The 14,979-nt window shown below is 39.2% G+C and overlaps 1 protein-coding gene across 21 annotated transcripts in view; it reads left to right on the forward strand.

The window, feature by feature from the left end:
- Positions 1-14,979, forward strand: part of Clasp2 (cytoplasmic linker associated protein 2) — a 193,168-nt gene that overhangs the window by 20,979 nt on the left and 157,210 nt on the right. For all 21 annotated transcript variants that reach the window (XM_031343842.1, XM_031343843.1, XM_031343845.1 and 18 more), the window contains exons 2-5: positions 921-999; positions 8,677-8,780; positions 12,224-12,315; positions 13,557-13,632. In XM_031343842.1, coding sequence (XP_031199702.1) covers positions 921-999; positions 8,677-8,780; positions 12,224-12,315; positions 13,557-13,632 — 351 coding nt within the window. The remainder of the gene's footprint in view (positions 1-920; positions 1,000-8,676; positions 8,781-12,223; positions 12,316-13,556; positions 13,633-14,979) is intronic.

Genomic DNA, 14,979 nt, shown 5'->3' on the forward strand with positions numbered 1-14,979 from the left:
GGAGTGGAGCTTCCTCTGGGTGTTGTGGGACTGGCTGCGGAGCTTGCGCCCAAGGTCTGCTCTGGACCACAGCCCTGGCTGTCCTGGAACTCACTCTGTAGACCAGGCTGGCCTCGAACTCAGAAATCCGCCTGTTTCTGCCTCCCAAGTGTTGGGATTAAAGGTGTGTGCCACCACTGCCCAGCTTCAGCCTGCTTTCTTGTAGAATCCAGAACCACCAGCCAGAGATGGCAACACACACCATGGGCTGGGCCCCCTGACCCCCTTGATCACTAATTGAGAAAATGCCTTACAGCTTGGATCTCATGGAGGCATTTCCTCAACTGAAGCTCCTTCCTCTCTGATGGCTCTAGTTTGTGTCAAGTTGACACAAAACCAGCCAGTACACTCTACATTTATAAATCGTTATTATTGATGTATTTGAGAGTAGAATCTTCAATCCCATGACTACTTAGCTCTAAACACATCAATTTCATTAAAATTTGTAAAATATATTAAAGTTTATTATTTTGAGACTTGGGGTGAGGCCCAAAATATATAATATATATGTATAATGATTTTATATATGCATATGTAATTGTATATATGTACATATATGTATACACATGTATATAAAAATATATATACCTAGATACATAATGTACATATATAAATGTGTATAGTATGCATTTTGAGCCAGGGTCTCACTATGTGCCCTTGGTTGGTCTGGAACTCACTGTGTGCACCAGGCTGGCCTTGAACTCATTGAGATCCTCCTGCCTTTCTCTCCTGAGTGTTGAAATTAAGGGCTTGTGCCACTATACCCAGCTAAACTTACTTTAAAAAATATTAATATGTGAAGATTGCTGTATATTAAAGTATTATATACTGATAAAGTATGCATCAGTAATTTTTATTTATTAATCTCTTTCTTTTTGTAGGTATCATTATTAGGATTGGAGATTTTAAGTGCCTTTGTGGATAGATTGTCAACACGATTTAAATCTTATGTAACAATGGGTAAGTTCATGTAAACAAACATTGTAGAGTTTGATACAGTAGCATTTACTTCTAGTTTTTATTAATTAAAATGAATTTCTGTAAATTTAGAAAAAAAATGTAGTTTGGAGATTGGAGAAATGATTCAGTGGTTAAAAGCACTTGTTCAGATGGTCTGCGAAAAGTTTGTTACATGCTCAGCTCTCAGAGCAGGTGGTTTACTGCCATCTGTAACTCTAGCTCCAGGAGCTCCGATGCCCTCTTCTGGCCGTGAGAGTACTCGCACCCACACAGTAGACACACACAGGCACATTAAATTAAAATAAAGTAAATAAAATAAGTTAAAACTAAACTTTTTAAAAAACATAGTTTTGTATAACCCAGAGATATGGTACTTTAGCATTTTAATCTACTAAAAAAGACGTTAAAGCTTCTTAAATAGGAAATTCTGCAGGAGGCATAAAGCCGAAGCAAAAGGACAACACCACGTCCTGGGTACTGGGAAGTGTCACGACATGTACTCACCTTTTTTAGTGTCTCTAACTTTTTGTAAAATGACAAAATTTAGAATACAACTTACGTGCTGTGGGTGGTTTTAAGACAGAATCTCACTCTATGGCCTTAGCAGGCCTGGAACTTGTTCTGTATGCCAGGCTGGCATCCAACTTATAGAAATCTGCCTGCCTCTGCCTCCCAAGTGCTGGGATTAAAGGCGTGTGCCACCATCCAGGCTACGTTGCTAGTTTTTGTTTTGTTTTGTCTTATGGAGAAGTCTGCTTAGACCAGTCTTTTATAAAATATATTAAGAGTGAGTTAGAGTGAAAGGAAAGAAACACAAAGCCCTGGTTTTGTCTGTTTTGATGCTGAGCCTGAATCTTGCACACTGAGCACACAGCGTTAATCCTGCGCTGTACTCCAGTCCCACATGTTTTATTATTAGGTTGAACAAAGGTGCTGTGTCATGTTTATGGCCTTCTCTAAGCAGCAGTTATGCTGTGCCAGCTGCATGGTCATTGTGCTCCTGTGAGCTGCTGCTCGGCATAACACAGTAACATAGTTGACTTTGACTAAGCACATGTGGTAGTCATCTGCACTTCAGAGTGCTTTATGAATGAGGTCACTACAATTTTACATCATCATACAGAAGTAGCCCCTAGAATGTTAGTGGCTTTCTTCTGTGATTGAAGTTAATACCTAACAGTGTCAGTGTATACTTTCAAATATCTCTGGCCAGTTTTTTTTCATGTTTGATATGCCACCTCATTGTGTAATTTTTTTTGTTATTTTCCTGCCATTTCTTGAATAGGTTTCTTGGTATTAACTTTTAATCACTAATTGGTACTTCCCATCCTTAATATTAAGATAAAATTTTTACTCTCAGCCTTCTGCTTAAAATTTATAGTAGGTGTTAAAAAACCATACTTTAAAAACATGTTTTGCTTATGTATTTGAGTATATAAATGGGGATTTAAAAAAATAAAGTTCTGTTCTTTGAGGCTTTGAGAAATTGGATGATAAGGTGTGCTTGATTTTTCTCTTATATGTAATTATTGGCTGAAGCTGTATTGCAGCATCCTTTTGTCTATGTCCATGGAGCTTTGCTCTGCTCTACTTTCCCTTCCTCCTTTAAATAAAAGGTTCCTTTGCAGCTCTGACTGGCTTAGAACTCACTGTTTATCTCAGGCTGACCTTGATATACAATCAAGAATGACTATACAATCAAGAATGACTTTGAACTTTAAACTTCTGGTGCTCGTGGAGGATAAGCACGTGTCGCCTCGAGAGCCCTCTTCATGCTAAACATGCCTGTTCCCTGTTGCCAACTGTATTGACCTGCCAGCTTCCAGTAATGACACAGAGACCTTATTTATGAATTATTTATTTATGAATGCTTGGGCTTGTTCCCAGCCACCTCAGATAACTTGATTACCTGTTCATTTTAATGTCCAGTAGGCCATGTAGCCCACTGCCTCCCCTTCAGTTCTGGCACCTGTTTCTCCCTGTGTCTGGCTGGTGAATTCCACCACCACCACGCCCGCCTGAATCCTTCCCACAGCTCCTATCCCTGCTCGGAAGTTGCTCCTTTCCTTTCCTCCTCAGCTATAGGCCATCAGCTCTTTATTAAAGCCAGTGAGGGAATGCCTTAGTCAGGTGAGGAAGGACAGAGACTCACCTTCACACAGTGTGCACAAAGATTACCCCAGCACTCCTGGAGCGTGGGCTTTGTGGTTCCTTATTCCTTTCATCTTTTTTTGTTATTCATAACTGAGAATGTAAACTACAATATTGCAAAGTTGAAACACAGCACTACCGGTTGTGGGTCTCTAGCACTGTTGCTCCAGACGCCACTTTACCCTGAAGTGGTACTCTGGGGACTACGTGTCTTACTAATTTTTCAGGTACAGGGTACACTGACAACTGTTGAAGCATGATGGCCTGGAGTTGTCACTGACTTTAAATAGTGTCCTTGGTGTTCCAGGACACTGGAATGTTGTTTCCTTTACATACATGTGCCTTCTCCCATCTCAGTTATCGTCTATAGAATCTTGAGCAGGAATTCTCCACTCTAGTCTAGCAGAAGCCTGCTCACTTATTCGGATGGAGTTTAACTTGCATGTGCTGTGCTTTTTCATTTCAAATTATCTCTTCTCTGTAGTTCTTTCCTTTATGGTATCTCAGAACTTTTCAGGTTAATTCTTCATACTCTACACTTTTCTTTATAGTGTTTTTTGTTGTTATAGTTATTGTTTATAGTTCATTGTTGTTAACTATAATATTATATATTAATATGTATCAATATGCTACCTATATTGTAGTAATATATTTTATTATATATATTATATAGTATAATATATACTATATTACTATGTGACATACATAATATTATATATAACTATTCATCAATTACATTTCATTGATTCATGCTTTTCATTTGTGTCCCCACTCCATGTATACATCCAGCCTTACTGGCATGTACAGCTTTATTTTATTTTATTTTATTTTTTGGTTTTTCAAGACAGGGTTTCTCTGTGTAGCCCTGGCTGTCCTGGAATTCACTCTGTAGACCAGGCTGGCCTCGAACTCAGAAATCCGCCTGCCTCTGCCTCCCAAGTGGTGGGATTAAAGGCAAGTGCCACCACCGCCCGGCTATTTTTTTAATCTGTTACTTCTGCACTTACTGTTAGTCAACATTGTTTTCACTTTGAAGATCTTTCGTGATTCTTGAACTTGTTATTACTTGAAAGCTTTTGTGGTATGATGGGAAAATGTGACCTTATTATTTTTTTTTTTTGCTGCCATTTATTGGATGCCTCCTTTAAAAGTATTGATTATGTCTATGAAAGAGTATAATCACATTATTTCTGATTTAGAGGGTAGACAGAATGTGTGTATTCTCTTCAAGAACTAGAGTACCTCAAATTTGCTTTGTTTAATCCTATCACAAGTCTTAGCCAGACTGCCTCACGCTATAGAGAGCCAATACAATGGCTCAGCGCTTGTCAACAAGCCTGGTGACCTGAGATTAATCCCCAGGTCCCACATGGTAGAGAGACCTGACTTGTGCAAATTGTCCTCTGAGCTCCATATCTGTGCCATGACACATGTTCAACTCCCCATACACAGCAGAAAATAAATAAATATAGAACATTTTTAAAAGTCTCTATATAAAAGGAAAGGGTTGAATGAAATTATAGCATAATGAACAGCCCTTTTTTAAAAAAATAAATTATTTTTATTTTATGTACATTGGTATTCTGCCTGCATGTGTGTCTGTGTGAGGGTGTCAAATCTCCTGGAGCAAGAGTTACAGACAATTGCTGCCATGTGGAAGCTGGGAATTGAACCTGGGTCCTCTGAAAAAGCAGCCAGTGCTCTTAACCTCTGAGCCATCTTTCTAATCCTAATGAATATTTTTTTAAACCTTCTTTATTCTCCCAGATCCTTCTCAACTCTTTAACCTTTCTTTCTCTCTCCTTAGAAAGAAAACAAACAGAAAACCAAACCAAAACAAAAACACCCAAAGAAATGCTACAAGAAACACACTCAAAACCCATAAAAACACAAAATTGGAAATTACTGTACAAAGCAGAAGAGTAAGAACAAACAAACACAAGCAAAGCAACATGAGACTTAAGTCTACAAAGATGCCACTGAGTTCATCTTGTGTTAGCCATCTGCTGCTGAGCGTGGGGCCTGCCCACAAACATGTATGCTTAATATACCCAGTGAGATTTCATTAGAAATGAAAAAAACATTTTTTTTTTTTCATTTACAAGCAAATGTTAGTTGCAGATAGCTTTTTGGTTAGGAGTTGGAACCCTGTCCATTTATCCTTCTTACAATGGGATCCTGCCTTCAATCTGTGTAGGTTTGTACATGCTGCAGTGTGTCTGTGAACTCAGTATGTGTGCCAGTCCTTTGTATATTAAAAGTAAAAAAAATTGTTCTAGAAAAATTGAGGGTCCTACTCAGTTTTATTTCAAGTTCCAAAAAGAGAATTGTACTGTCATTAGAACATTAGATACAGTTCAGAAGAGAGCGTGGACTCAACGTCGTGTTTAGAGTAGTAATCTGTTCACATTGATATTGATCAGTAACTCTAGTTTTATGTTAACTGAGTTTAATAAAGAATTTTGTAGTTTAAAATGTTTAGCAGATAGTTTATTCCCTAAACGGTGTGGTGGAGTGTCAGAGTCTTTAGGACACTCCGTAGTGAGTTTTGTGTCTTGTAAAGTAATTTTACATTTTACAGTGCCAGTAGAATGAAAACTACTAACCCCCACACTTAAGATGTCAGTATTTTACCTCCCAGTGCAGTCTGTGGTGAACTAACATACTTGTTTAAATCCTCGGAGCTCACAGAGTAGATGTCTCTTTCTTGGGTCCCTAGGAAAGTAAGGCAGGCACAGAGTGTTCACTGTAGTCATTGAGAATTCACAGATGTTCACATATGGCAACAGATCTTTAGTCTATGTATATTGCTCCTAGTTCCAAATGCTTATTGTTTTGTTCCTGTTTAACTCAGTCTTTCTTTAGTCACCAGGGGTAAACAAGGCAACTTTGAGATTTAGGAAAATATACTGTTCCCTGTAATTAATAACTAGGTATAGTGAAATAGAGTGCTGTTGTTTGTCTCCAAGACGATATATGTTAAAAAAGGAATTTAAAGGCTAATGAGGTGACTCAGCAGGTAAAGGTGCTTGCCACACCAGCCTGTGGAACAAGAGTTTGCTCCCCAGAACCCGTAGGGAGGTGTAAGGAGAGAACTGACTTAATGAAGTTGTCCTCTGGCCCTCCAGCCTGTGCATGCCATGGCATAGGTGTTCACATGTACACACACATGCACACAATAATAAACTTCACACGAAAAGTTAATAACAATTTTTATTGTTTAATGCGATACTAAGCTCATGTATTACAGTTATTAAAGGTTCTTAGACGTTTATATTCTATAAAATTATTTTGGTTTGCTTTGTTTTTAAATAAGATTTTGCTTTGTAGCCTGAAACTTCTACATCACTCAAACTGGCCTTGACTCTCTCATAGCTATTTTTGTGCCTCAGCCTCCTGAATGTAAGAGTGGAGGCATGAGCCATCAGAACTGGTTCTAAAATTTTCTATTAATTTTGAGACAGAGCCTTTCTATATAGATCCCAGCCTTGTCTTGAACTCACTATGTAGCCTGGTGTCTTAGGGTTTCTATTCCTGCACAAACATCATGACCAAGAAGCAAGGGGAGGAAAGGGTTTATTCAGCTTACACTGCCATGTTGCTCTTCATCACCAAAGGAAGTCAGGACTGGGACTCACACAACACAGAGCAGGAAGCAGGAGCTGACGCAGAGGCCATGGAGGAATGCTGCTTACTGGCTTGCTTCCCATGGCTTGCTAAGGTTGCTTTCTTATAGAACCCAAGACTACCAGCCCAGGGTTGGTACCACCCACAATGGGCCCTTCCCCTTGATCACTAATTGAGAAAATGCCCTACAGCTGGATCTCATGGAGGCATTTCCTCACCTGAAGCTCCTTTCTCTGAGATAACTCGAGGTTGGGTCAAGCTGACATGCAAAACCAGCCAGTACACCTGGGTTGCCTTGAATTTGATCATCTTGCCTCCACTTCTCCAATTTCTAGTACTGAGATTTTAGACATATGGCACCTCATTTTAGATGTAGCCTAAAATACTTTTTAGTGTTGAAATAAACTCCTATTTAGTGCAATGTTTGAGTTTCCTTTTGAAGTTAAATTTTACCTCTCAGGAACAGGTTATCTTTTCCCTTGTTACTGTTGTATGGATGCCTACACACACACACACACACACACACACACACACACACACACACACACACACAGTATTCCAATTACCTAACTAAACACTGTGTATTTACTCAAATTCTGATTTTACTACCTGTTAATAGTTTAGTCTAATAGTGCTGTAAAGATTGAGTGAGATAATTTATTTTTTACTATTATATTCTGGAATTTAGAAGAAACAGATCCCATAATAGCCAGCCATGTAGATATTGAATCATTCTGATTAGTAATACATCTAAACAAAATGAGAAAGATGCTGGAGTAGAACCTAGGGTCTTTTGCATTGCTTGGCTAGCATTGTACCACTGAGCCCATACTCCTAGCTATGAACACTACTAATATTGGTTTATGATTTAATAGACTACCTTATCCTATGGATGGAGGTTTTGCCTGCATGTATGTCTGTGCATGCCATGGAGGCTAGAAGAGGATGTTAGAACTCTTGGCATCAGAATTATGAATGGTTCTGAGCTGTCATGTGAGTGTTGGAGATCGAACCCAGCTCCTCTGCAAGAGCAGCCAGTGCTTTTAACCACTGAACCATCTCTTCAGCCCCATATTAATGATTTTAATTGTGAGGGCTGCTTTTTGCTTTATTGTGACAGGTTCTCTCTATATAATCCAGGCTGGCCTGGAACTCTCAGTCCTGCTGACTGAGCCTCCCCGGTGCTGGAATTAAAGCATGTACTTTCATACCTGGCTTGAAGGCTTCCCCTCCCCAGTGCTGAAATTAAAGCATGCACTTCCATACCTGGCTTGAAGGCTTCCCCCTCCCCAGTCCTGGAATTAAAGCATGTACTTCCATACCTGGCTTGAAGGCTTCCCCCTCTCCCTTGATTACACCTTCTGTAAGTAAACTAGATAAATGTATCCCTTCAAAATTTTTTTACTTCTACTTCTTCTTTAAAACGTAGGCTTAGATCTATATTTTTGTTTCTGTTTGTCCGATGTGAAATATGTCCTACAAGAAGAATGCATAACATACAATTTAAAGTATAATTATAAAACTGACCCTTGAGTACCACTGGGTCTAGAAACTTAAGCCTGCCAGGTTCTTGAACTGTCCCTGTCTATACTTCCTGAGGATGTCCTTTTACTCCACCATAGGTCTCCCTTGCATTAACCTTTAGGAAAGCACTTACTTGCCTGTCTTTGGATCTTGACTACATACACAGAGTTTGCCTGATTTTGAACACTGTCCTAAGTGGATATGATTGTACATATTACATTGAAATTTGTTCATTATTTTCACTTTAACTTATTACTAGGGGACTTAGCATAATTTCTTCTTGTAATTATATATGGAAATAATTGCTGTTTATAGTTTTATAAAATATGGTTTGTGATGGAGTTAAGTTGCAAATACTTATTCTTTCCCCATTAGTTACCACAGCTTTAATAGACAGAATGGGAGATGTCAAAGACAAAGTTCGAGAAGAAGCTCAGAATCTGACACTGAAGCTGATGGATGAGGTGGCACCGCCTATGGTAGGCTTGCGTTTGAATGAGCATTCCAGTTAGGTAGAGGGTAATGACAGCAAACTAATAGACCATCAAGAGGCATGAATAGTAGAATTTTAAATAGTGGATTGTTGCTAAGGTTTTAAAGAAATTCAAATTTAAGATATAGTGCCACTATGTAAGTTTTTTTTTTTCATTTACCTTTTCTCTTTTCCAGTTACTTATTGTTTTTACAAAAGCATAAAAACTTGAGTGATTTGGCAGTGTGTTGGTTGTAGTTGTGCTTCACGATTTTCTGGTTTTTCTTACCTGTAAGTTATAAAATACCAAAAAATTTATTTTAAAAAACTCCTGAATATTATGTTAATTTCTGCAACTCTTTCAGAAATAAGAATTTTTTATTTTAATAGGTGGTTATTGATTATGTAAATCATATTTTATGACAACTTGTGTTTTTTGAATATATTAGAAATAATTTTCCCTTAAGGAATGCATTAATTACATTGGATGCATTGCTGTCAGTAAGAAAACCTAAGTTTGATCTCTAGAAGCCTGCCTGCCTGCCTTCCTTCCTTCCTTCCTTCCTTCCTTCCTTCCTCTCTCTCTCTTCTCTTTCTCTTTCTCTCTCCCCTCCCTCCCTCCTTCCCTCCCTATCTCCCTTTCTTTCTTTTTTCCCTTCTTTTCTTCTTTCCTTTCTTCCTTCCTTCCTTCCTTTCTTTCTTTCTCTCCTTCTTCCTTCCTTCCTTCCTTTCTTTCTTTCTTTCTTTGTCTCTTTCTCCTTTTAAAGTTAGGCATGGTGGCATATATTTGTAATCCCAGTAATAAGGAGGCAGAGATAGACAAATCCTTGGGGCTTGCTCACAAGCCAATAAATAGTCTACCTTAGCCAGCTTTGGTATGTTCTAGGCCAGTGAGAGTCTTGTAACCAGAGGAACAACACACAAGGTTGTCCTCTGCTTTCTAAATGTACACATACACATGTACTTGCACATACATTCACCCACACACATGAACATACATGCACATGTATATATATATATGGACATATACTAATAATGTATTGGCCTGTTTTATGCTGTTACAACAAAATATCTGAGGCTAGATACTTGTATCAAAAAAAGCAGTTACCTCATAGCTTTGGAGGTCATAGTTTTTGGGAAGATGGCACCATGATGGCAAGAAGGGTTTCATGTTTTTGAGAAGCTCAGGGCCAAGATAGTGGCTTGTTTGTTTGTTTGTTTTTGGAAATAGCATTTCTCTGTGTAGCCTTGGCTGTCCTATAACTCTCTGTAGATCAGGCTGGCCTCAAGAGAGCCACCTGCCTCTGGCTCTCATGTGCTGGGATTAAAGGCGAGTACCACCACCACCTGGCTACTATGTCCTGTTGCTTAAAGGTCCTTCCATTACAAAGTATTTTATATGTATATATGTGTGCATAAATATGTACACCATGTATATATAGGTACTTGTAAAACTCAGAATTGGAGTTACACAAGCAGTTATGTGGGTGCTGGGAACTGAACTCCTATCCTCTGCGAGAGCTGCAATTGGTCTTAACCACAAGCCATCTCTCCAGCCCCCAGGGCTTTCTGTCTTAACACTCAGGATCAGGCGTCTGACACATAAGCACTTGTGCAGAAAATCACACCCAAACCGAAACATGGAAATATTTTGAAGAATAAAATAAGCTGATGTGTACACCACAGTTGAGAGGGTAGCTTAATGCTCATAAGTATATCATATACACAGTGATACCATGTGATGCTTAAAGTATAGTGTACGTATGTTTAATACGTCATGAGTGCTGAGTTATAAAGGGAAATAGATTCGAAGGGACTTAATACTTCATAATACCCTTTAAAAAGGTTTTGTGGATAGTCTACTGATTTACATCTTAAATTGTTTCTCAGGTAACATCTGTGTATATTTATCTTTAGACATAAACATTTTTATAAAAAAGGGTTCCAGAGTTGAGTTGCCTGACACTGGTTATTCTAAATAAGATGTATGTATGTATGTATGTGTGGTGGTGGTAGCAACAGAACCCAGGGCCTTGTAGATCTCAATGGCAAATGTTTTGTCATTGAGCTATATACCTAGCCTTAGTTAACATTTTTAAAATTCACAAGCCTGATGACCCAAGTTCAGAGTTTGGTCCCCAGAATTCATGGTGGACAGAGAAACCTGATCCCTAAAAGTTGTCCTTGGACCTCCACTCACAACATCTACAGTCATACGTACATATATACATACATATACCTCTCATGTAAGTGCAGAAGCACATACACATAAACAGTAAGCACATTTTAAAAAGATTTTAGGGCTGGAGAGATGGCTCAGTGGGTAAGAGCACTGACTGCTCTTCCGAAGGTCCTGAGTTGAAATCCCAGCAACCACATGGTGGCTCACAAGCACCCATAATGAGATCGGACGCCCTCTTCTGGTGCACCTGAAGACAGCTACAGTTTACTTAATTATAATAATAAGTAAATCTTTTGAAAAAAGATTTTAAAAATTATTTTCAGATTATGTTTTTGAATATTTCACATACACAGTGCAGGTGGAGGATGAGAATGTGGATTTGGTATGTTAAGTTGGCTTTCTAAATGTGAAGCGGCAATTATGGGACAGTTTATTATGTTTAGGTAGATACAGTGAAATCCTTGCTGCAATATTCCTAAACAGTTGTTTTGCATTATTGGTATAAGCTCAGTTTTCCTTTCCCCACAGACTGGGTAGTCATAAAATGACCTGATCCAAATGTTTCTATATTTGTGTATCGCATTAAAGAGAGAAAAGCTTTAATTCTAAGCCATTTGCAGTTGTTCCCTGTGACCGTGTGTTGTAGGGGTTCACCTCTACTGAGTGCTTCCTAGACCACTGGCCCTACAACTCTGCCATTCTTCGCCTAGATGAACCCATGTTCTTGAACTGCTTAGGTGCTTACATATGGGACATAGTGTTTTTCATAATCATTGAAACTTAAAGTGAAAAGTATGTAAATAAAAACTCAAAATTGTGGTTCAGCTATTAGGAGCACATTAAGAAAACAAGCAAAACCTTATAAATGTGAGTTGAACATCACTGATTTGATAATCTAAAAGTTTTTATTCATTGACATAACATTAATACTCTAAGTAGAAAATTCCACACCTGATCCACATGACAGGCTATAGTCAGAATTTAGCTGCACTAAAAATATTATGTAAATTATGCTTAGGTTATATGTATAAATATGAATCTCACATTTGGGTTTGTATCCTAGCAGTAAGGCTTTTTACTGTTACTATGTAAATATTCCAGAATTTGCAAAGTGTCCCACATCTGGAGCACATGTAATACCTGACAGCCTGATTGTAAGGATAGGACAACTTAGATACCTGACAGCCTGATTGTAAGGTTAGGACAACTTAGACTTGTCGCATGCATCTCTTAGCTTTTTATCTTGTGTGTCTACTTGTTTCCCATAGTCCATCTGGGAGCAGCTAGCCTCTGGCTTCAAGCACAAGAACTTTCGATCTCGAGAAGGCGTGTGCCTTTGTCTTATTGAAACCTTGAACATGTAAGTCCTGTGGTTACTGAAATGGCCTTCTTTCTCTTAGTCAGTTCTCAAGGGTTTTTTCACAGGGTGAAGGAAGAGTGGAAATAAATTTTAAGGAGTTATTAATTTATTTCCCTAACAAAAATATAACCTTTAATGCTACTTTTGTATCTATATCTTTCATGTTAATTTTTTAATTTATCGTTTTTTACTTAACCATCCAGCATTGATGGTTATAGACCTGATAATGTTAATAACTTTGGATCTTTTTTCTGTTAGTATCTGCTTCAATGATTTCAATGACTCAATGCTGTGTCACATGTTAAAGCCATTTCCCCACATCCCTTCTACCAGTTGAGCCTAGGCTGGATGGAGCCCTGTGGGTGATGGCTAGACGTCTATAGAGCCTCTCCGGGCTCTGCCTGGTCTCTGTACCCATCACCTAAACATAAGTGTGTCTTAACTTACTTCATCTCACTGTATATTAAGACTCAACTCAGATTTTCTTAAATAATTGATAGGCCGCCAGGGTTGTCAAACTGCTGTTGAGAATTTTGCCCAGTTGGGTCATGTGCTGACCTTCATTTTCAGCATCTATCCCAATAAGTTTTATGTCAGATTGCCACAAGCCAAAATCATCTGAAAGGAGGGACCATCGTTCCATAGCTGTAAGGATCTGGCTGTAAGGATCTGGCTGTAAGGCAATTTTTACTTAGTGATTGATAGTTGAGGGCCTGGCTCATTATGGGTGGTGCCATCCCTAGCTGGTTGACCTGGGCTCTATAAGAGAGCAGGCAGAGCACACCATGGGTACAAGCCAGTAAACAGTACCCTTGATGGCTTCTGTATCAGCTCCTGCCTCCAGGTTCCTGACCTGTGTGTTTCATGGTCGCAGTAGTATTCCTAACCAGGGCTACATCAGACACTTGCTTGGGTCTACTTTGTGTTGCTTCACATCACTGTGCCTGTTACTCGTTTTTTCTTAACAGTCTATGTCCATGCTTTCTGTATAGAGATAAAAAGAAAGGCCAGTTGTTAGTGTCCAGTGCCTTCAATCCCAGCATGAGGTAAAGGCAGGCGGATTTCTGAGTTTGAGGCCAGCCTGGTCTACAGAGTGAGTTCCAGGACAGCCAGGGCTATACAGAGAAACTCCGTCTCGAAAAACAAAACAGAAAAAGTAGAAGAAAAATAAGATAGTACCAGGATATTTTGTTCACTATTTAAATGAAACTAATTTTTTTTTCCCCTTAAATTATATTTAGCTTTGGGACTCAACCACTGGTCATCAGCAAGTTGGTGCCACACTTATGTGTCTTACTCGGAGATTCTAACAATCAGGTAAAACATTATTTACCTTCTAAGCACTGGCTGCTCTGTTTTGAGGGCGGGAGGGGGCAGCCCTTTCTTGTGCTCTTAACTTACTTAAGCCATAACAGTAAAGAGAGAGAAGGTGGATAGTGAAAATCTTGCCTTTTTTTTTTTTTTTTTTAAATGAAGGTCTGGCTATTTTGCTCAGAATCCACTGGGCTCAAGTGACCTTCCTGCTCCACCTTCCAAAGGAGCAAGGGCTACTAGCCTCTTCTCCTTTTATCTCCCTCTTCCCCCCTTTTCTACCAGGGGTTGTTTGTTTTGAAAGGAACTTAAGTTGCTTGTCGGTACTTGGCTGAGAGAAAAGACAGAAGGAACTGAATGGTTAGTTCTTGAGTCTGACAGTTGATACACTTCTGGGCCCCTTCTGCAGTCCAGCTTTATGTTACCGCTAGATTGTTACCGGCCTGTGTGCGTGATTGTGCTTAAACAGGACTTGTTGGAGTTGTCGATAGCCCTGTTTCATAAGAGAGGCCTCTGTGTCCATGGTGCGTCTCTTTACTTGATGTGTCTGTGCTTGCTTTAGTCAGGAGGCAGAGGTCCGCACCGCCTCATCCTCCCTTAAAGGCAGCTGTAATAGTTCTTTAATTACCTATAAACTAGTTAGGGCATTTAGGTGACAACAGGGAGATCTTCCCTTCTTACAAGTCCTAGCTGCCCATCAACAGTTTATCGTTCTTCTCTCTTCAATTGCTGTTTTATTTATAGACAAAGGTTCTCCTTTTCTTGCCCACCCTGATCTCAAGCTCTTCAGCTCGGTTGACTTTTCCTACCTTATCTCCAGGAGCTAGGCTGTACGTGTGTGCCAGCGCACCTCACTTTTAGTTGCTCTTTGATAGTGAGTGTTTGCAAAAAGTAAGTGCTGTTTTTCAGATTGTTCTCTTTAGGCCCCATTCTTTTTCCCCCTCTTATACAGAATATAAAGTTTACCATTGCAACTATTTTTAAGAGTATACTTCAGTGGTGTTAAATACATTTTCCTTCTTTTGCAACTCTATCACCATCTACATACAAAACTCTGACTTGCTTAGCACTCAGACTGTGTTCATGAGACAGGTTCCCAGCCCTCTTCCCCAGTGGCTGGCAGCTACCCTTCTTCTTCACTGACCACTCCACGGACCTGGTGGGCGCAAGTCAGATCAGTCCCATTTAGTATAATGCCCACGACAAGTTAGCCATGCTGCAAATCGTGTCAGAATTTCCCTCCTCTTCTGAGGTTGAATAATTTTTCATTAACACACAGGCATCACATTTTGTGTATATAGTCATATAAGAATACACATTTTATTTGTTTTTTGTTTTTCCTACCTTTGGCTA

The sequence above is a fragment of the Mastomys coucha genome, unplaced genomic scaffold (genome assembly GCF_008632895.1).
Source record: "Mastomys coucha isolate ucsf_1 unplaced genomic scaffold, UCSF_Mcou_1 pScaffold23, whole genome shotgun sequence".
In the NCBI taxonomy this organism is placed as follows: domain Eukaryota; kingdom Metazoa; phylum Chordata; class Mammalia; order Rodentia; family Muridae; genus Mastomys; species Mastomys coucha.